Source organism: Triturus cristatus, chromosome 12 (assembly GCF_964204655.1).
Source record: "Triturus cristatus chromosome 12, aTriCri1.1, whole genome shotgun sequence".
NCBI classification, from domain to species: Eukaryota; Metazoa; Chordata; class Amphibia; order Caudata; family Salamandridae; genus Triturus; species Triturus cristatus.
Genome location: NC_140595.1, coordinates 633447165 through 633471007, shown reverse-complemented (window position 1 = coordinate 633471007; position 23843 = coordinate 633447165). Strand labels below are relative to the sequence as shown.

The 23843-nt window shown below is 42.1% G+C and overlaps 1 protein-coding gene and 1 long non-coding RNA gene across 3 annotated transcripts in view; one reads left to right on the top strand and one right to left on the bottom strand.

The window, feature by feature from the left end:
- Positions 1 to 23843, top strand: part of LOC146776442 (uncharacterized) — a 327970-nt gene that overhangs the window by 136584 nt on the left and 167543 nt on the right. The gene's annotated exons all lie outside the window — the stretch shown is intronic.
- The window catches only part of CA5A (carbonic anhydrase 5A), a 192733-nt gene that overhangs the window by 17086 nt on the left and 151804 nt on the right, over positions 1 to 23843 (bottom strand). For both annotated transcript variants that reach the window (XM_085639434.1, XM_085639435.1), the window contains exons 4-6: positions 21668 to 21763; positions 15715 to 15777; positions 9279 to 9434 (exon numbers count right to left, since the gene is read on the bottom strand). In XM_085639434.1, coding sequence (XP_085495560.1) covers positions 9279 to 9434; positions 15715 to 15777; positions 21668 to 21763 — 315 coding nt within the window. The remainder of the gene's footprint in view (positions 1 to 9278; positions 9435 to 15714; positions 15778 to 21667; positions 21764 to 23843) is intronic.

Here is a 23843-nt window from a genome sequence, read left to right as displayed (position 1 = left end):
AGCGGCAGCGGCCTTTTTGGATGCGGAAAAGGCCTTTGATTCCGTGGAATGTAATTTTATGTATGCAGAACTGAGACGCTTGGGGGTAGGAGATATCGACCTCAGGCTGGTAGGGGTGCTATACAGCTCTCCCGCTGCTTGGATATGAATTGGTGACATAGTCACATCCCCTATCTGAATAGCGAGAGGCACGCGACAAGGGTGCCCGCTGTCCCCTCTGCTATATGCTTTAATTGCGGAGCGTCTCGCATGTGCCTTAAGGGAATACCATGGTCATAGGGGACTTAGGTTTCCTAACTATAACCTCATTGGGTTGGCATATGCCAATGGTATGCTGTTGTATGGCAGGGATCCTGAGATCAACCTGACCCCAATCCTCGATGAGGTTGTGCGATATGGTGAAAGGTCCGGCCTTAAAATCAACTGGGCTCAGTCGACAATTTTCCCTTTGTCTCCGGCTATATTACCAGTGGGATTGGACTACCCCCTACAGTGGACATCATATTCGATCAAGTATCTAGGTATATGCGTGCATACAAATTCGGCTCTGGTGCTCAGCGAAAACTATTGCAGAACAATCACCAGATTAGAGGAAGAAGGGGATGGGTGGATCCGCCTTCCTTGGTCATTGCTAGGACGCATATCCCTAATGAAGATGGTGGTATTTACTAGATTCTTGATTTTATTCCTAAACATCCAGATTGTGATGCCTATGCACATTTTTAAGACACTTCGCTCTCTATTGACTAGGTTGGCCTGGGCAGGGAAGCAACCGCAGGTCAGTGTGAATGTTCTCACACTGCCATACTGTATGGGAGGACTAGGGGCTCCAAGCCGGGAGCTATACTATAGAGCGGTGCAGGGATCTCACGCTTTCCACTGGCTCCACGAGGAAATGCACCCTCCAACATTTACTAATTGAAAAGGTGGCGGCAGCACCTGAATCATTGTCAATGGTGCGGTTTCGGGCCCCTATCAGAAGGATGGGGGTCCTGGACTCTTAATTCAGTGGTACAGGCGTGGTAAAATCTACTGAAATGGCAGGCGGGCACAATTCTCTATTCACCCTTGACTCAGATTGCATGGTGTAACTGGCTGTCGTTGAGCCATGAGAAGGGGGTGGTACAGGCTCTTGAGATCCTTGGTGTCACCAAGATGGGTGATCTGTTCTCAGAGGGTAAGGCCCAGGTTTGGGATGAGCATGCTACTGAGGTGGGGGATTCTACACTGCTTGAGTGAGCTGCTCAGAGATGAGATGTTGGAGTCGCCTGAGCTGGGGGCACTCTCACCTATTGCACTGCGAGACCCCTAGAAGGATGGTTTCCATCATTTACGATCTAATGCAAGAATATAGAAGGAATCACTACATGAAGGCCAGACTAGAATGGCAAACAGATTTGGTGGTGGCACTAGAGGATACTCTCTGGCAATATTGCTGTGAGACTACACAGCAAGTTTCCCTGAATGGCAGACATCCCTTGATCAATTTTAAATTCCTTCACAGGGTCTACTATACACCAGAACAGCTTTATGTATGACTTACGGGACTCTGCAGATTGTGAGAGATGCGGGGCCAACTCGAGAGGGTTTCTGCATATAGCTTGGACATGCCCAGGGATAGCGAGGTTCTGGGAGCAGATCTTCCAAATATCGAACAAAATCACTGGGTTGGAACTTACAATAAACCCACTGATGGCGCTGTTGGGGTACACTTGGAAGCTGACGAAAGATGTGCGAAAACTTCTAGGTATGGGATTGTTGCTTGCCAAATGAAGAATTGCTATGCGGTGGGTGCAGGGACCTGTACCTACCGTTACAGAATGGTCCAAAGATGGTTTTTTGCAACACACAATCTGAATTTTATAATTATTTGCTGCCACCTCAGAGCCACCCTAGGAGCTTTTGGGGAGTGTACCAGCAGTACCTGGTGGGAAAGGAAACAGGGGAGGCTGAGGGAGCAGGCCCTATTTAAATAAGTCAAAAAAGGAGGACACGCTGCAAAATAATGGTGGACATATTGCGTATGTGGAACTGTTACGCAAGACAAGGTTAGTGCAGCTTCATGTTGTAGCGGGAGGGTACCGTTTGATGATGACCTTGGAAACACTATGCAGCTTTGTACTGTTGGAAATGTCATAAGTTTGTATCACATAAGATGAGATTTCTCTGTATTTGGCCACAACGTATACACACTAACTGCTAATAGTCACTGTACGCGTTTTATAATTTTCAATAAAAAATAAAAAAGTCTTTTGTACTATCTATGTAGTACAGTAAAGCTCTTAACGTCAAGTGTGTGAAGAGCGCGTTCTGCTACGGAACCAGGTTGAGGAAAGAAAACTGGTAACTCAACTGATTGGTGTATCTGAAAGGCAGAAACAACTTTGGGAAGGAATTTAGGGTTGATGTGGAGAACTATCCTGTCTTGGTGTAGTTGAAAGAAGGGTTCTTCTAAAGTTAATGCCAGTAGCTCATCAACCCCTCCTCAGTGATGTGATGGCAATAAGGAAAGCAACTTTCCATGAGAGGAATTGCAAAGGGCAATAGTTCAAAAGGTGGACCCATGAGCCTTGTGGGAGCAATGTTGAGATTCCACACTGGGGCAGGAGGAATCCGTAATGGTATTACTCTTTTTTAGCCTCCCATGATAGCTTTAATTACTGGAACTCTGAAGAGTGACAGATGTTGCCTATTTTCTAATTAGACAGCTACTGCTGCAAGGTGAAAACGAATAGACGTATACACCAGTCCTGTTCGCTGTAAATGTAACAGGTAACAAATAATGTTTTGTAAGGAAGCATTCTAAAGGATTGATTTTTTTATTGCAGTATGAAACAAATATTTTCCATTTTGCTGCTTAGCAAGCTCTGGTGCTAGGCCTTCTTGCTTCTTTTAGAATATTCATACAGTCTGGTGGTAAGTTTAAATAACAAAACTCTATGACTTCAGAAGCCAGATCGCTAGATTCAGGTCCTTGGGATTTGGATGTCTGATTTCTTCATGGTTCTGTGTGAGGAGACTGGTGGTGAGGTGCAGCTTTTAATGTGGAACTATTGACAGCTCCAACAGGGTGGTGTACCATGGTTGACGGGCGCATGTGGGAGCTACTAGAATTCGTGTGTGGGATGTTTGCCTGAGTTTCCGAACCACACACAAAATAAGCGGGAGAGGGGGAAAAGCATAGGCAAATATCACTGACCAGTTCATCCATAGGTCTTTGCCCTTTGAGAGTGGGTGTGGGAACCTGGAGCCGAAACGTGGGCATTTTGTGTTTGACTGTGGCGAACAGGTCTATCTGTGGAAAACCCCATTGTCGAACATAGGGAAGGAGAACTTGGGGATGAAGTTCCCACTTGTGAATTTGCGGTCTCCTTCTGTTGAGGAGGTCGGCAATTTGATTGTTTACTCCTGGGAGATGTTCTGCCAGTAGATAAATCTTGTGATGGATTGCCCACTTCCAAATGGCTTGAGCAAGAGTGGACAGTTGGAGAGAGTGTGCCCCCCGCTGCTTTTTCACATAATACATTGCCGTCATGTTGTCCGTTCTGACTAGGACAGTGTTGGTCATGAGGTGAGTTTGAAAAGCCTTGACTGCCAGAAAAACTGCTAAAAGTTCTAGGTAATTAATGTGGAGTCTTGTGCTGGTTGCTCCACAGGCCCTGTATTGTGTAACCGTTGAGAAGAACCCCCAACCGGTTAGAGATGCGTCTGCTGTTAGCATGATCGGAGGAATAGGGTCGATGAAAGGCTGGCCTGCTGATATGTTTTGTGGGTTCGACCACGGCAGAGAGCGATGGGTACGGCCGTCTACCAACACTAGATCGGTTAATTGACCATGTGACTGATTCCACTGACGTGCTAAGCACTCTTGTAGGGGCTCATGTAAATCCTTGCATGTGATACAATTGCGATGCAGACGCCATCATTCCCAGCAGTTGCCTGAACACTCTGGCAGGTAAAGCTTGATTGGGTTGAAATTGTAGAAACATAGCCTGAATATTGCATATTATGGCTACATTGGGAGAAGCTAGAGCTTTGACTGTGTCTAGACTGGCTCCTAGGTAAGACTGCATCTGTGACGGATGCAGAGGAGATTTTTGAGCATTGATGGTGAACCCCAGTTGATGAAGTAGATCTATTGTGATCTGTGTGCCGTAGACCGTTCTGGTGAGAGCTGGCTTTGATAAGATAAGATAGGGGAAGACGTGAATTTGTTGTCTTCTGAGATGAGCAGCGACTACAGCCAGACATTTGGTAAAAACTCTGGGCGCTGCAGTCTCTCCGAAGGGAAGCACCTTGAATTGGTAATGCTTGCCTGCTATCACAAATCTGAGGTATTTGCTATGAGCCGGATGAATTGGAACATGAAAATATGTGTCTTTTAAATCTAGGGTAGACAAAGTCTGCTCTTTGTAAAAGTGGGAGTACCTGTTGAAGTGTTACCATGTTAAAGTGCTCTGACAGTATGTAACGGATTAGCTCTATGATATCTAGAATAGGTCTTAGGGAACCGTCCTTTTTGGGGATGAGAAAGTACAGATAGTAAATCCCTGAGCCCCGGTACTGTATTGTAACCAGCTCTATTGCCCCTTTCAGTAAGAGGGACTGGACCTCTTGTTTCAGCAAGTGTATGTGTTCTGGAGACAACTTGTGAGATCGAGGTGGAATGTTTGGGGGATTGCTGGTAAGCTCCAGGCAATAACTATGTTGGATAATTCCAAGCACCCATTTGTCTGATGTTATAGACTGCCAAATGGGGAGACATTGTTGAAGGCTTCATTCAACAGCTGTGGTGAAATCAGGGTGAAGCGTGGGCAAGTAACTGTTTGTTGGGGAAGGGGAGGTATGGGGAGTGTTGCCCTTACCCCTACACTTGAAGTTGTTGTCTCTAGAACTTTCTTGAAAAAAAACTCGAGGGAGAGGACCTTTGTAAGTTGAGTAATTTTGATCTGGGGATGGGGTTTTTGACCCTCCTCTGTAAAAGGAGCGACAAAAGGAGCCTCTGCTTGAGGTAGTCTGGAGTGCTCCTATAGATTTAGCTACTTCTGTGTCCTTTTTCATTTTCTATAACACCTCGTCTACGTTAGGACCAAACAGGTGCTCCGTATCAAAGGGTGTGCTTAGGATGGATTGTTGGACTTCAGGTTTAAACCCTGAAATCCTTAACCAAGGGTGTCTCCTGAACAGGATGCTGGTGTTAACCTCCCTAGCTGCGGTGTCTGTGGCACCTAGATCACATCGTATAGCGGAATTAGAAATGAGCTTACCCTCATTCACCAAGTCCTGTGCTTTAGCCCTATGCTCATCTGGGAGATATTGGAGCAATTACTCCATTTTGTACCCGAGTGCCTTGTCATATCTGGCTAAAAGGCTCTGCATATTTGAAATGCGCCACTGATTTGCAGCTTGAGCAGCTATGCGCTTGCCAGAATCATCAATTAATTTGGTGGAGAAGCATCCCCTGATGTTTGAGAATTTGCCCGCTTACGAGCATTAGCTACTACAAGGGAATCTAATGGTAACTGTCCCTTGAAAAATATAGGGTCTGTAGGAGAGGCCTTATATTTTTGTCCACTCTAGGAGTCAAGATGCGGTGCTCTGACCGGGTCTTTAAAAATCTCATCAGCATGTCGCATCGTGCCTTTAAGCATGGGAAGTGCCAGTGATGACCTGTGTGCAGAAGCTAAAGTCTCAAACAAGAAATATTCTTCTAGTGATTCTTTGTGCAATTCAACCCCATGGTAATGTGCAGCCCTGGCAATGAGTTCTTGGTGTGATGCATTGTCGTCTGAAGGAGATGGTTTGGCTGGGTAAAGGTCTGGATCAGTATCACCAGGGGAATCCATTGTGTAATCTGTCCATGGATCTATTGGGAGATTCACCCCGCCCCCCATGATCTGCATCGTCATGGTGAGATTGTGAGGAATCCTGAAGTGTAATCTGCAAAGGATTCTTAGGTGGAGACAGAGGCGCAGGAGGAGGTGATGTTAGATGGAAAGGACTTGTAGCTACAGATTTATTTCTTCAAGGGGATCTTGTAAGAAGTGCCCTCATTCTGAAGCTTGTGTTTTGAGATGGTTTTGTGTAAATATGGACAGTCTCAGGGTTAATATGTAGCCTCTTTTGCTTTGGATCTGGTGTTAACGGAATAGTGTCCACTTTTGGATCCGAAGGGGTCTCTTTGTGTTTTGGTGCCAAAGTTTTCGGTGCCGGTGTCTTCGGTGCTGACGTAGGCTGGCTTTACGGTGCGGAAGGTTTCGGCTCCGAAGGTTGCTTGGGCTTCGGCGCGGAGGATTTAGGCTCCGAGCCAGACTTATGCTTGGAACCGGAGGGATTCGGCTCAGAGGAGGACTTTTGGCGACCCGTTTCCAAGCCGGAAGGCTTGACTGGCTGTTTCGGAGCCGGCCCCGGAGGCGGGTCCTCAGAAACGTCATCTTGGTGCCTACCTTGGCCAGGGGCAGAGGTGGTGCCGAAGCCTTGGGTTTTTTCGGTGTCTCTGGGGGCAAGGGGTCTTCGGTACTCACGTCACATTGTCCTTGCGGCAGTTCTTCGGTGTCTAGGTCTATCTGGAGCTCCAAGTTTGAGTTTTGTTCAGAGAAGGCTTCCTCCCCTTCTGCCGCTGATGCCTCAATGTCTTCTTGGCCGGAGTCTTCACCGAAGATGTCTGGCGTGTCTTCGATGCTTTGACGCTACATCTCTCAGGGTCGAGCCCGACTATCACAAAGAGTCCTTTTTGATCGGAATGATTTGCAACCGTCACAATTTTCTTCCTTGTGCTCGGGAGATCAGCACAAGTTGCACACTTCGTGTGAGTTGGTACGCGGATACTTCACGTGGCACCGAGGGCAGCATTTAAACGGAGTCCGAACCATCGACGGAGAGCTGTCCGTGCGCGGTTAGACCTCGAAGGCCATCCATGAAGCTTTCCGATGGAAGGTCGATTCCGATGTCGAAACGATACGCAGAGAAGTCGGAATGCATATGGAAACAATACCGCCGAGGGAAGAGAGGATTGCGCGTCAAGGAGAACCAGAGCGCAGCAATACACATCCGAACCCGATGGCGGAAAAAATCCAATCTAACAACGGAGTCGAGGCCCATGCGCACTATCACCGAAAGGAGGATTCACCTTACCTCGTGACTAGGCAAGACTTCTTCGAAGAAAAACAATTTGCAAACATCCAGACCCAACACTAGATGGCAGGAGTATGCAAAGCACGTGTATTTACAGCACACGACTCAAAAATACATTTCCACCACTAAAGGCATGCCCCGATTCCTGCCGGAGGACGCAAAGGCAACCCTCTTGAGACTTGTGTCTGAACATGCAATTCATTACAGGACCAGCTTCAACATTTTTACAAATTAAACGCAGCAAAACACTGCACGCAAAAACTTCTGGTCCTCAATGATGGTCATTGGACAAAACAAAATTTCAGTATTGCCAGCATGGTCAATTCTCTCCAGAAGATGCAATGGCAACCCTCCTTTGAGATTCATGTTCACTCACACATAATGGTCAGGTTCCCACCTTCCCATTTTCATACCAGCTCCCACTGGAGGGCCCTTTAAAAAATAGTTGCAGCTGAGGTACTGGCTTTACAGCCTGGTGAACAAGCAAGTATTGAGTTAGTTGGGGTGGCATGACCTGCAAGCTTAACCTGCCCATAATCTGTGGTCAGCAATTGCTTTAACATTATAGTTGTCCATTTGGCCATCTGCTCAGAGTTTGATTGCCTCACTTTCTGCTCACACAAACCGACAATTACACAACCAATCTTTATCATAAAACTCATCTTGTTCGGACTCCCCGGCTTCTCTTCATCATCGATAATCCAATTATTTTAATATCCTACTTTCAGGAATAGAGTCTTAGAAATATCCCACAGAAGCACCGGCCTATTGAGTGTAGGGTGCCTTGTTGGAGTGTCCAAGCCAAACCAATTCTCTGTCAACATTTCTTACCCAAAGCAATGTTTGTTAGGTTGATTACAGTCCTGTAACTTAAATTAAACTGAATGCATCCTACAAACCGAGACCATAAATTCTATTGTTCAATGACAAACTGTGCACGTTAAGGCAGTTTGGAAAGACATAACCTTGGTTTTTAAATGTATATAATTTAATTAGCCCCTCTCTGCTTGTACGGTGTCAAGCCCCACAAAGTAGCCTCTCAATGCAAACCCAGAACCGCATTAAGAGACTACAATGACATTTTATTCCATGACCCATCCTCAGATGAGCTGAATATTTTACTTATTATCAGTCACAGGTAACCACCTACTTTTAGTTGTGTCTGTCCATCTGGGGTGGGAGGAAGGGATGCAGCATTTGTTCTCTTAGGAAGACCTTCACTAAAACATTCACATGATGCACAAACTGAATGGATCTTAAAACGGACTGCTTATAGTAAGATGGCCTATATTTGGGACTGGATTAATTATTACCATTATTATCACCAAGTGGAAATTCTTTTGTTCAGTCGCGTATTAAGTTGTTGGCCCCAATGAAAGTATTCTAGCCATTTTCGATCTATGCCCTAATGAAACTATTCTAGCCGTTTTCGCTCTTAGGCACCACAAATCGAATTCCCTTGCATGGCAACTCTACATCGTTTTTTTAAGGGAAAAGATGTGCTAGTCATATTGGAGAACCGTCACATAACATTTACCCTTTAAAATACATAAGTATGACTCGATAGAAGGAAAAAGTTGGGAAGGAAAAAAAAAAAAAAAAAGAATCTGAATACTTGATGTTGGAAGATAGACAGAGAAAAAGCACAATGACAGAAAACTTTATAAGATGTGAGAAAAAGCTAATGAGAATAAACACTGCCTAAGCATCAAAGTAATACTTTCACAGATGTTGGAAGAAAGGAAAACAAAATGGTATTGAATTAGAGTGTAGCTCTTTTCACAACATTTCTCGCAACATAAGTGGTTGCGCTACCGTGGTACCTCATAGATCAATAGACTAATAAAAAGATATTCTATATTGCTTTAATACCACCCTCTGACTGTAAGGTATGCTCCAAGCATATGAAGCTTAACATATCTGGGATTTAAAAACAAAAAACAGAATAGGCTGAAGATGGCAACATGGTATTTGTGGATAACCTTTAAACCACAAACTAAAATCTAAAAAGACAAAATAAAATGACACAGATCAACATTTCAGAGCATGACAAAATAGAAACTATTGAAATATATAAATTCATTATTTCATGCCGTGCAACATTTATTTTAACAAAATCAGAGATTACTATTCTTAGCACCTACTTGGTTTGGACTGACTTGTATTGGCCTTTTTTTAATGATCCATGTTACAGATTCAGACAATGGTGGGGTGGTCAATGAGCCAAAGTATGTCCAATAATCTGGGCAATACGGTAACAGACATGATGGGTCGAAGTTTTTAAAATCAGTGAGTGTATCCTGAAAAACACAAGGTTCATATCCATAAATACGCACAAAGTAGAAAACAAAACTGTATTACAATTAGTTGCCAATCGAAATATTATTTTGCTTTTTAAGGCTACATGGGTAAAGTACAAATGACCAATATAGCGGCCCTTGCCAGTGACATTTAACAAAAGAGAAAATTATTTAGCCCAGGAACTGCCATTCCATAAAAGTACCAAAACCACTATATGGGAGGGGCCTGGCTTGGAAGACTACCACCAAGATGGTAGCGTCATGAAGGAGCTTCAGTCAGCCACAGTTCCTGCTGCCCGTTAACTCCTGGACCAGACATCTGAACATGTCAAGGAAATCCTTGGAGCCATGAGGCAAGCAGAAGGATGAGCACCATCATCAACAAAGACCCAGAGTCGTGACCGCATGGACCAGGTCTAGCCATCTTGAAGCGGACCGCAGAGGACGTCAGGTGTGCCTAGGGAGCATCTGGAGAAGGACAGCTATAACTGTGACAGCAGCAAGAGTAGAGTGGCTAGCAGAAAACAGAGACATCACAAGATACTCAATGATAAGGATACAGAATGAAAGATCCAGGAAAAGAGGCAAGGCAGAGGAAAGGACAAGGGGCCACCTCCTCTCTTGGGAACAGGAGATTAGTGGAGGTATAAAGGAGCATGGTCTAAGTAGTGGAGGGGGAAATAAACACCAGTGTAATCCCCAGCGATGTGACAAAAGAGGAACAGAGGCTGCAGTAGTGATCCTCATTTTAGCCCAAATACAGGGGTGAAATTGGACTGGATATCAGGCAGTTGCTGAAAAGCATAAAATGTTGAGGAAGAAAGGGAGCTTGGCTCAATAGCTCACTGTCCGTCCCTGCCCACTTAGATATTCATAATACATCAGTTTAGTTTGCCTTCCCATCTGCATTCCAGCAGCGACACCATATATTTAGCATTCGATTAGTTCCAGTGTTCTCGTCCTGGCTAGTATATTCTTTTCTAGCTCTCTGCAGTTTGTTGGTCTCTGGACACTTTAGGGGAAAGTTGATCTCATGTGCAAATATCGTATCCACTGTTATGTGGCCCTTAGGGTCATTCTTGACATTGTTAAGTTTAAGTTAGCATGAGCTCTGCTGCCATGATGCTGCTTTGCGCACTTTACTACATGACTTTATTTTACAAGACTCTGTGTCTTTCACATGAGAACGGTCTGCTTTCTGCATTCTCTGCTGTTCCTGGAGTTTAGTCTGAACACGATGTGCAAGGTTGGAAAACATGCCCCTTGTTGTTTTGGTCAGTCCCTATTACCTAGACAAAACATGCTAGACACAGCTGCACTGCTAGAGAACTCGTGCTTTGATATTACAGAGTTGCATGTTGTTCACACACACTTTGAGGGAAACCTTTCCTTGGAGAACAGCTATGCTGTTCCTATGATGTAAAGCTACCATCTAGGTTTTAAGGTATGGGGTCTGCTGACAAAGCCAGGAGATCTTCTTTTATATAATAAACCTCAACATACCAAGGGGAGGGTGGTTAGGGCTTATAGTCCTTTTTCCACTGGCTATATATAATTACTTTACCCTTCATATTCTATGGTATTGTAACAATGCTAACTGTGTTAGGTTTATACATTTTGCTGCTGGTAGTGGCTCGTATACTGCATTATAGAGCACGATAGTTAAAATAAACATTTTGAACTATACAGTGACTCCGACTATCCTTTTTGTGGACAAGTACGAGTGATTGAGCGAAAGGGTATGTCTTGCTACGGCGATTCCTGAGAGAGTCTGGAGTGTTGTGTTCTGGGTTGTCTAATCATTTGTAGCTTCGTGATTTTGTTGGAGAACGAATGAGACACTATAGCTAGTCGGTCCTGGGATTTTGGGCACTAAGGCGGTAGGAAGGTACAGCCCCTATACACAGAGGTCCCGTTTTCCTGTGCATAGTTCTGTGTATGTGCAGAATCCCCACAACACTACTCTGCCATTATTGGTGCTCCCAAAGGCTTCTCTGAAAGGATTCCAGGTCAGGGAGCCAAACCACTTAGGCCACATTCTTTTGTTGGAGGCTCTGCTAATATCAATTCTTTAAGGCCCAGGCGATTTGGGAATTGTGCTGCTATCTTCCATTTCCTTTTCATTTTTGAGGGGCCCAATGACTTATGTGTTAAATCCCAATAAATATAACCCCTTTAGGTAGCTCCACATGTAATCTGGTGTGCCAGAATGCTATTATTCTCCCTCCAGCAGCACCTTCAGCCTCTAAGCAGGGACAGCATCATCAACTTCACTCTCCCCTCTTCACAGTTCTCACTCGACTGCATTGAATGTTCACCCCCCCAGTTTGCATCACCAGGGCTAAGTGGCATTGCACAGGGGTTGCACTGGCACCTGCCAGAAGATACATACAATGGTACTGAAGGATATACAGGGAGATTCAGTAGCTTTGTGAACTAGTACTGATGAGAAGAGGCTGAGGCTATAAGAATTAGGGTACACTGCCCTGCCTGCTCTTTCATCAGCACTCTGAGGATCAGAGGCAATAGTGGAAAAGTGTATACAAATGTGTTGGAGATTTAATCGAAGATGCATCACCCCTGTATATTGGTTCTCAAAAGCTACTGGTGGACTACCAGCATTTCTTATTGTTATGGGTGACAAACAACTCCATTGTGGGTCGACCCCATTTGTGAAAGATGTTAGCCACTTGGACGAGTTTCCATTCAAGGTAGTCCAATAGTGTGTGGCCGATTGAGTCCGCCTGATTGTTCGGTTGTTCAGGGAGATGCTCCACGGCAATCTCCTCAGGATGGGAGATAGCCCTGTCCTACAAAATGAGCGACTATTCCGACAGAAACCGGGATCTCGTTCCTCCTTGTTTGATGATGTAAAACATCAAGGTTATGTTGGTCGCTCTAATGAGGACTACGAGACCTGGTAGACTTGAATGAAATGCTTAGTGACCCAGTCTTATGGCCCGAAGCTGTAGGATTGCAAGTTCACGTGGCACGTCATTTCCATGTCTGATCACAGGACTTTTGCATGTGCGCTTCCCTGCCATCCATTAAAGCATCAGTTGTATTACTCTGTGTGATGAAGGGTGGAAAGGAAGCCCTATATCGAGACTGGGAGAGATTTGACACCATACCAGTGCTTGTTTCAAACGTCTCGAGACCTGAATTCTGTCCTTCATGCGCCGTGAACTTTTCCTTTGGTTGTACAGTTCTTGATGGACAAGCCTCATCCTGAGTCAGAAATGGGGGGGGGGGGACCTATGCACAAGGACATCAGACCCAGCAGAGTTTTGTACTGCCCGATTTTGACAGACTGGTAGAGAAGGTTTTTGCCACGGACTGCAGCTTTCCTGGTTTATCCAGTGTGGGGAAAGCTTTTCCCAGCTGTGAGTACAATATTTCTCCTAGGAATCACAGTTCTGTGCAAGGTTCTCTGGCTGACCTGTTGCTGTTCAGTGTTAATCACAACCTGCGAAATAGAGTTATGCAGGCGGCAGTCAAAGTGCTTGCTTCTTCCTTTGATGGAGCCTTGGTAAACGAATCATTCACCAATGGGAATACCGGATGACCCTGTTGTCTGAGGTAAGCAGCCACTGGTGCTGGGCACTTGGTAAATATCTGCAGTGCTAATTTGAGACTGAACGGGAGTGCCTTGAATTTGTTTATGCTCCCCGCCACTGCAAAGTGGAGGTGTTTCCTGTGCCTCCAATGTATTGGAATATGAAAATTTGCATCCTAAAGACCGAGGGACATCAGATGGTAATTACTCTGGAGCATCAGGGGTCTTCTTTGAAAGTTATGTGGAAAATCTGTTTGAGGAACTCGTGGAATTTACGGAAGTCCATAAATGGTCTTTCTTGATCTGTCATTTTTTTTTTTTTTAATTTCATTAGAAAGAAGCTGGAATAAAATTATTGATTCTTTTGTGACTGCAAGACCACTTTGATTGCACCTTGGAAAATGAGGAGAATTTCATGTTGCAGCGCCCCGAAAATGAGTTTGTGTTTCAGGGGGGCAGGGGAGATTGGGGGTCAGGCTAGTTGTTTTTAGTAAACTCCAGGGTATTACCTGAATTAACAATCTGCCTCACCTATTGACCCCTTTTTCTTGATTCCAATGCTGATCGACATTGAAGGGGGTGTTGTAGCCGACAATGATTGGGTCACTAACTCTGGTCTCAACGTCAAAGGTGGTTTTATTAACTATGGTAGTCGCTGCAACACGAATTGTCGTCAAGGACGTTGAGCTCTTCAACATAAAATAAAGTCACCTGTGGGGACTGGAAGTCAGAGGGTCCAGCAAGCTTGATTTTTGCAATTTTCTGCTCAGGCGTGTGATCATCATGCTTAGAGTGTGGTTCTTTGGAAGCTCCATTGTTTTTGTGGGTAGAGTTGGCTGTGGGCACTTTACGTTGTAGGTTTGGATCAGGAAAATGCACATTTCTTTTTTATGCTGCCTTCATGGAGTGCTTGGAGTAATTTCACAGAATCTTGACCAGAGGAGGGGGCCTCCCCTCAAGGAGGGTATTTTTGTATTCCACGAAATAAAGCAACAATCTCCTCGCTCCGTCCTTTAGGTTTTAGCGGGAAAGGTACTACAAATGTTGCAGAGCAAAGAAAAGAAATATGCGCTTGATAAAGGCAATATATATGTTGTTCATGTGGGTCAGTTTAGATTTTCTTCTCACTACAAGTAGAACACAACTTGAAAAGAGCTTTCTTCTGTCACCCATGGTGACAGTTGATGACAGGGTCTTCCCTGGTCTAGAAAAAAAACCAAAAAAGGAATTTATCTTAAAAACAACTTAAAATAGTGTGAAAGCTGATCGTAGGGCTAGTTCAGTGCTATGATGGACGAGAAAAACGACAGGATAAGGTCACTGAGAGAATAGAGAAGATCTGACTAGGGACTCAATAACACACGACGTGCGCTAGAAATCTGAGCTGTGGTGACTACTAGGGGGAATAGGAGAGCTAGCACTTCATTGGCGGACGTTCTAGTTGCTTCAAATGAGGGTAATGTGCTACAAAAAACACTGTTGTTGAGGCCCATGGCCATTTTAACACTGTTTACTGCTATTTAATATTACTAGGTATTCCCGGTCTGACGACTGGGAATGATTCAAGCATGTGAATATATGCAGGGTCAAATGTTTGGGAGGAGGTAATTAATACACAGAGCACATTCTAACACAACTAGGGGTCTGCCCACAAATGGGGACATTCTGGAAAGTAGTGTGCAAAGCCCTATAAGAAGCATCAGGATCTGCAGTCTCAGTGGAAGGGAAGACTGTTATTGTGGACTGGGAGCAGTGGATGTGGAGGGGATGGGGCAACAAAGTATTTGAAACATTCTGCTACAAAATACTTGACATGCACCAACACACATCATCATGCAATTGCCCTCAGAAACGGTTGAAATCGACTGAGAATAGTAGATTAGCCTGGTTCTACAACAGCGCATTTGGCTGAAGTTTTTAATTTAAAAACGCTAAGTTTTTCTGTAGGGAGTTTTTAGATTTTATTTTCAGATTTTGGAAGTCAATAATTTAGAGTCTAGGTTCTTAAACAGGAAGATTTATAACTATATTGTTAAATATACATCTTCTTGCAAGTTTGGCTGAGACTTTCGTTTGACACCAAAGACCTAGCCTGTTTCTACATTTGCAAAGATGTCTTGAAAAGAAAATGTTCATCTAGTGTCTAAATCTAAGAAATAATGTGTCCCAGACCAAATGGATCAATACAAGTGTTACTGGACTTGGTTGTATTGGCTTTTGTCACATCCTTTAAAGTCATTGAAATAAGAGCAGGTTAACCACTTAGTTCTGAGCTCTGTGTGTAATTTAATAGCAAACAGCTCTCAGTACTAAACCCAAAAACCAGGTTCTGCCTTTCATTTTACTTAAGTCGTCAAATTGACATCAATAAAGTTGGGTAACTAAGCAGTGCTTGTTTGCAATGCTAATACTTCTAAACAAATGTGGTATCAATGACTATCCCCAAAAAACCTGTTAAATGACAATTAGGAAATGATGCTAAGAATGTAAAAATCGGTATAAGATTTCGCAGAGTTGACTCAAAAGACCATAAAAAAATTAAAACACTTCTTGCACTGTTATACAAGGGATACAAATATAGCCAAGTAAAACGGTAATAGTAGGGTTTTTAAATAAATACATGGCTATTGTTAATGAAAAATTTTTCTCTAAGTGCCATATTCAACTAAACGATAAAAAGTTATAGTAAGGACAGCTATACTGTTAGCAAGAATTGAGATTTACCTTGTGCTTTACAAGTGGCAGTGTATCAATCAATTTTTGAAGCTCTTGATGATGTTTCCCGATCTACACAGTGAAAAAAGTGATCAGATCATTAGCAAAATATAGCAATTCTACCACAATAAGCACTTCCGAATGTTAATGTTTCATATGTTTACAATTCCTATCAAAAGGCTGTTGGTTAAAGTCCAGAAAGATATTAGTAATATTTTAAATAAATAAGGAAAAGCATAGTTCTCTTTCATAAGTGCCTTAATTTATTCCTTAGCATAGTACGGCTTCTTGAAATACTTATTTGTGAGAAAATCAGGTTTTTCAAAATGTAAAAACATATCAGACTTCACATTTTTCACCTAAATTCGAAATTAAATACACAGTTCAATACACCATTGATCTAAATTCCATGGCAGACGGGAGTCGGTGATAATGCTTCACTTTTCAGGGCAGCAGTCAAACAAAAACTTGCAATACCAAACATTACACCTCACAGCAACAACTACCATATACATAAACCAAAAAAAAAACGATTATCAGGGTAACTCACTGTCCTTAAAAAAGCCGTGACAATGCAAACTCAGACTTTCTTTGTTGCCTGTTAAGGACTGGGTTTTACTTCTCTGTTTAAGTGTTTAATGAACTCACGTTTTAATTTTTTTTCTGCCCAGCATTGCACTTCACCCCAGGAGCTCTCGAGATTCTGCTAGGATCCTGTGTTCACATGCTGCTGCTGTCTGTTTTATGTACATGTTTATGTACCTTTCTAAGAATATAAAAATATCAGTTGTATACACAAACGCAAGTATTTTTGGTCTCCTTTCCGCCTGACATCCAAGTAACCCATAATTATTGCGATTGCGCACAGTATTATCAATATTGATCTGTACCTTTCCGCAAGAACCACTGTTTCTGTCACACATGATTTACCCTGGTTCCTAGTGAGTAGGGTGTCCCTTGTCCTGGTTTGCAAAGGCCTAAATGTGGCATCTGAGACTCCTGGAAGGGAGAAAGATCTGAAGAGGACTGAACCTGCAGTCTGCAACCTGAGAAGAGTCCTGGACCTTCTCACTCCCTTCTACTCAGGACAAAGAAGTGGACTCCAGGGGTGATAAGGATGCCCTCCTGTTCATGCAAAAGGGATACAATAAGCTAGAAGATGCCTCTCCTGCAACTGGATCTAGATTAGACTCTGGCCAAAACCACCGAGTCTCTAATTGCCTCCCCTGAGGTCATTGAGGTTGGGGGGCTTTAGACGTGTACTCCTGTGGTGGACTTGAACTTACGGGACTAAAGTCAGAAGGTACAATCTTTGACCAGAGTGAACCTGGTTGGTGTATCTGACCCAGGCTCTCACAGCCAGAGTCTTATTGCTCTTTATCATGCGTCTTATTGCTTGATACTCTACCATAAACACGGACTATCATTAGAGCTTTGAACAGAGAAAGTCTACACTAATCAGTCCTTGCTTTTAAATTTGATTTATACAGAACTGTACATCTGTGTGAAACTGAACGAGTAGGAGTAAGCTTGGATGAGGGAGGAGCTCCACATCTGAGTTAGGACCAATCTCTTTTGAACCACACTTGCTTTAAATTTACAAAACTGGGTGCTGATCCATTGCTAGTGGTTGTTAATTACTGAGTGGAGATTAATTGTAACGCATGTTTTTTCTCTACTGATGATTGGGACATGCTTACATCAACTATTTAAATTATGTATTATGCTGCTCATTTTATTGTACTTCAAATGTGTTTTTTTGTTTTTTTAACTGCGAAAATAATAGCACTGACAGCTGGGCAACTGGACAGTCCACATGTCTTATTTTCTCCCCTTCTGATACAATATAGCTTTCCAAAACACTACTTAACTTGTCTCACCCATTTTATTTCCTAACACTGTTTACCTGAGGAAGAGTTCAAAATGAGCCTACCTTTTCCACAGTATTCAGATATAGAGCTATTTATTTTAAGTACTTCACTTATATGTATAAGTACCTTTCAATACATATTAGTTAGCAATGAAGAATACCATTATAAAGAAACAATAGAGGATAATGTAAATTGCAAAACATCGAAAATTCATTTCAATGAAGATGATCATAACCATTCAATTATAAAAGAACAGGTGACTAGCAAATAACATAGGCCTTATTTTCATCCCACTGGATCTACTAATATGACTTCTTTGAAATCAAGTTTTCCATTTCAACAAAAATTAACATAACATGTGAATGGCTGTTAAGATGCAGTACATCAGAATTTCAGCAAGTCAGTCACAAACTGACACATGTAGATTATTTTTCCAACTTAATTTAAACAGTTATCTTCCGTTGGATAAAGTTGATCCCGATTATCAGAATAAATCATTACTAATGACCTTTTGCTCAGTCCCCCATTTCTGCAATGCAGATGTCTAATGAAAACCTACCTAGCGCAATGGGTTAATTGTTTAAATTGAAACAGGTAACACAGGCCCACTCTATACATATTGTAACATCTGTAATAAAGGTTCTGGTGAAGGTTCGGTGGGCCTGGCAAAATGAATGCAGACCGCTGCTACTCTTGGAAGGACTGTTGAATCAATGGGCTTAATTTAGAGTTTGGCGGATGAGATACCCATTTCCATTTGGGGTATAGCTCATTCGTCTAATAAAACTCTCACTGCAGCCTATGGCTCAAGAAATCAGACAGGTTTGTTACCCATCCGCCATACTATAAATAAGGCCACAAGTCTTCTAACTCACTATCTTCAGATTCAGAGCTAAAACTACAACCCTCAGAGAATCATGGCCCACCTCCTAGAGGGAAACAAATAAAAGCAAGAGCAAAATAATTTATGTCCAATTCCCAGTCTAGTACCTACCCGGGGTAATTGGCTGAAACAAGCCATGAGTTAGTTATATCTAGCACAGCTTTTGTTGTTCCTACTTCTAAAGGTTTACAGCAATGCAAACCTAAGCAAGTAAAGGCCAAAAATAAAAATAAAAATTAGTGAGGGCAGGTCTATAGTTCACACCATGGACAGTGATCATTCACACCTTCCTATCAACCTGGATGTAATAGTGGAACTGAAGTCCACATGCACCTGTGTTTATCAGGCATTTTCATCCAGTACATTTTGGCTGTTTGGGCCGGATGAAATTTACATGGATAAAGCTGCGAGGACGTTGAAATTATTATGAAATTCATGCGTTTGTACAGGACTCGAAAATTAGGCCCACTCGTAATGAGTGCCCAAGTATTTATTTCATATATAGATATTCAAACAACTTAGAGCGGGCGTTCTAGAGAGAGATGCAAGTGACCACAATCAATTAAAAGCCATCTTAACATTACAAGCCTCCTTGGCTCAACCATTTATCCACCTCAGGGGAGAAACAGCTGCTATAAGCGTAAAGTCATAAACTGGAATAGAATAAACGTCATTGATTTGACACCCTGGCCTAACAAAATAGCACAAGACTTACAAAGTATGACTACGTTAGAGGTATTGTGGTATTCAGCCTTTTTGAATAAAAAATTTAATCAGCTTCCGTTTCGTAGTAATGAACAGCTGAGTGATAAAAAAAATAAATGAGATCTTTACTCTACGATAAGTACTAAAGTGGAGGTTCTCATCCTTAGAGAGAACTCAGACTCACTGGTGGTCCACAATTTGTCCACAGTTGTACAAACAGAATTTAAGCGATTCTGGGTTTCTGTTGCTACTGTCTCAGAAACAAAAGATGCTACAAAGTCAGTAACAATAGGTGAGTCTGTTTAGGTCGATTATGTATCATCTATCTATGACGGATCTTGCTGTAATGTTGATTGACGTGAATCTAATACGCTGTACCTCTGACAACAGTCACCTAAGAAATGATAGTGACTCTACTACAATATTCCAAATCCTTTCATGCCTAGTGCCCAGACAGCGTCCGCATAAGCATTTACCATTATTTTCCAACATGTGGGCTTATATCTTGTGTGTATTTTTTAACATTTGTCTAAGGACCAAAAGCATTCCCATCTCCTGACGAGAAGGTTAATTTAGCCGATCTATAAGAAAGTCCCAAGAAACAAGTTGGTTAACTATCTGCCAACAGTGCTTTTAAATTCCTATTCCCAAAGTTCATACATCACGAGGACGGATAATGGAAAATAAAACAACTTAGTCCTTTAGCTACAGGGAGGATTTAGACCAACAACAGCTACTTTAGGATTTCTCAGAACGTTGATTAAGAAATATACTGTTTTTTGCTGTCTGTGCTTCACAGGTTTCCAATAGGGACATCTCTATAGCTTTCAATTTGTTAACCTCATTGCAAAAGTTGAAGGCATGGGTGACACCCACTTGTGAAGGAAAATTAGGAAATTCTAATATGTTAACTGGGTGAAAGGGTTGAGAGGCGCTGCAAAAGAAAAAACAAAGCCAATCTTGGTCGCCAACAGCTTAAACCAAGGACGAGTTCTTTCGACCATGCTATTTTGGATGTAAGGATACACAGATGATTTGCCAGCCTACTTGGGGGGGAAAGTAGTCACCCCCTCGATACCCATGTGGTGTCCTGATCTGCTGATAAAGTATGCATATGATCTAATTTTGTTTGATTTAACAACCACTGTCTTCAAAGTCAAATCGATGCACTGTCAAAATATGCTATTATCACACTTAAGTAGACAAAAATAATGATTTCTGTAGTCAGATGCAGATCTGCTATATCTGAATTGACTATACAAAGGTGTTGTTAAACTTTAATTTGTTATTTAGGATTAACCTTTATCAGCAACGCTGCATGAAGTGTGTACTTTACAACAACCTGTTCTCATGTGAATTCAATTGGACTGGTCTCATTACAGTTCTTTCAATTATACGGCATGCATAATGTTACAGACTTGAAGCAGGTGTATACAGTTAAATCCCTTTTGTATTACAGTAAATTGCTAAATCTGAAAACCCCTATCAAGGTCTGGAAGCAAGCTATGATAATCTCTCTTTATTGAAGGTCTTAGGTTGGACGCCAGTATACATTATAGGAGTTTGCCCAAATACTGTTACTGGCATACAGTAAAACATGCCCCAAAAATCAACATGTAATAACGAGAGGCAGAGCAGTAGCTTTTGATTTGACGTCTGCTTGCACCTCATCTCTAAAGGGGACTGCCTTACTGACTGAATTGATGAATACAAGAGATGAAGCATTATTTCAAGATTCCATAGCAGAGCCTAAAAGTAGGCTTCAAAGGTTTATATTATATAAATGGTCTGAAGCTGATCAACTGCACTGCTAGAAGCAGATACGTGTGAATTCTAAAACATCACATGGGGACAGGTAGAATGCAATTTTAAATGTGTACTAGCCTTTTATATTACTTTCATGAACGGTCTTTTACTCAAGGACAATATGTGGGTTACTAATTTTAAGAATATTATGCTAAGAACATTTATGTGTTGTAAATATTAATCATTTTCTTTTTATGTCCAGCTTAGATAAATCAATGTAGACTACTTTAAGGCCAAGTTAGTTTTTTGCGTAGTTACTTCAACAGATGCTAGTAAACCATTTTACCCAGATACAATTAATATTCTCTGGGTTGTCCTGTTTTAGTCTTTTATATCTTTCATGGAATTCTAGTGCTTTATATTTCAACTGTTAATTTACTCCATTATATTTATGTGGTATTGTTCTATGGCACTCTACAGATATGCAATAAATAAAAAAAAAAAATTAAAAAGTGTGATTGGAGAATTAGGAGGAGGTGCAGCTGTGAGTTGGGCCAGTGATACCTATTTAGTTAAGAGACTTCTCTTCATCAACCAATTTCTATTACAATCTGTATAGAAAATAAGAACATACTTAAAATATATATATATATATATATATATATATATATATATTGAACAGGTTTGTATTTTTTTTTTACTAGATTAGCTTACCAGTATTATGCCATGAGTAATCCCAAAGTGGTCAAAAACGTACCTTTAAAAACACAGCAATGACCGCTAAACCATTATCCTCCATTATCGCTTCTTCAAAACTTGCGTATTTGCAACAGTTCCAGTGTACCAAATGAAGCTAAAATTGAAATGAGCTAAAATTAATGAACCAAAACAAAAGTGCCTTTTGGTTACAATACATTCTGCAGTAATATTCAAGGATACATGCTCAGAATTAAGACTGCACATAAGTTTGTATCTTCATAAATTATTTTCTCCAGTTAACCGAAGTTATAAGCATTTTGCGAATTCCACACTGCCCGAAAAGCAATGATGGTCTTCATCTTATCCTCCCCAATTTTAACTGCAGCAATAGTGAAGAGAACATACAAACCAGAGAAAAGAATTTCGTATGTGACACAGTATGTACAGGAGGGGGAAGACATACTGGTAGAGGTAAAGCAGGCTGGAACAACAAGGATTGCAACAGGTCTTCATTATCCGTAGAATGAAATACCTTTTATACTCTCATACCGCAACATTTTCGCTGACTCAAGCAACACCAAATAACACCCAGCAAATTAAAACAGTAGACTACAAAAGTTCCTCAAACCCACATATCAACCAAAATTAAGTGAAGGAGAGGAAGCGCTCCATCAACCCAGAGAGAGGGAATGTTGGCAGCAGGTCCAAGACATTGTTAGTTAGATCATGGACTAGAGTAGCAGGCCAGGAGGCTTTCTAATCTCTGATTTTGTCCAAATAATAACAGAGTTCTTACGTCAGGAGCATGAAAGAATCCTTCTGCTAGGGAAGAACTGATCAAAACATAGAAAGTGACACACTGATTACACAGAAATCTTAAAACACTATACAGAACCGGTGGAAGGGTTCTTAAAATAAGCTTGCTGCCATGGACTATTGTAAAAGGCTTTATAGAGCAAATGGTTAGGACCTCAAAAACTTAAAATTTTTCCACTACAAACTAACTTCGTGCCACGGCTAAATGAGAGCAGTGGCAATACTAGGGTTTTTTAGGTCTTGCCTGAGCCAGCGCATGCGCTGCCCTGGCGAAACATTTAGTAGCTGCTTCAAAAGTGCTACCTTGCCCGCCACCAGCTTGCTATTACCCGCACAAGCGCGTGCGACGTGCACAGCACTTTTCCCCGTCGCGCGTGCGCACCACTCACGTCACCACTCGAGTTTTTTTATTTTATTTCATTTTTGCAAGCACAGAGCGCGTCATCGCGACGTCTTTCGCTTTCACCGTGATCTCGAAGACTTGCGCGGCGTTACTTTTACGGCCGAAGGCCAATGCTCGTTTAGCTTTGACACCTTGTGCAGAGAATACCTAGACTCCGATTTAACTTTATCCTTGTGATCGTTTAATAGTTAATTTCATCCTGATTGCTGGCACCTTCCTTTTACTCTTCTCACTGTTTACAGTTTTCAAGCGGTCCCCCAAGCGGCTGTGGAGGAGGAGGTAACATCTCCATTGGCTCAGCTCCAGCCACTCACAAACTCTAGTAATGGCAGTGGACCAGGCAAACCTTTATCTTCAAAACTGTTTTCGCTGACACAACAGGAGCAGTTTTGGCAATAACAGAGTGCCAGCTGGTCGACTATACCATTGCAGCAAGATGGACCCGGCACTGTTTTTTAAATTTTCCATTGTCAAACCCTCAAAGCGGAGGATTGTCTTTGGAAAATGAAAAATCACTGTCACTGGTGCTAAGAGATAAAATACAGTGCATAGGGAACATTGCTGTATTTTTTCCTGGCCTGTACATTTGCTGTGTTTGGCGCTCCAGACAGGAAGTACCAGGGCAGACATACCACCCCACTTCCAGTATCCACATAGTCGGAGATACACATTTTCATGGATTTACCAGTGTTGTAAATATATTTTTTGTGGGTGCTCTATGTTGTTTCTGAAGACGTCACTGAATGGTGGCATAAAAATGGTATACAAAGAGGAAAATAAATATTTCTTTCATGAACAAAAGGAAAAAAACAAGCATTGGCATAGCCAATAGGTCTCGCCTTTGGGACCTTGTAAGTGCTTAGCCATGAAACAGTTGATGTTGTTGCACCAAGGATATTGTGCTGCATAACTAAATACTTATAAGGTCCCAAAAGCGAGACCTATTGGCTATGCCAATGCTTGTTTTAATAGGAGAATGATAACGCCCAAGGGGGAGTGTACGTTTTGAATGAAA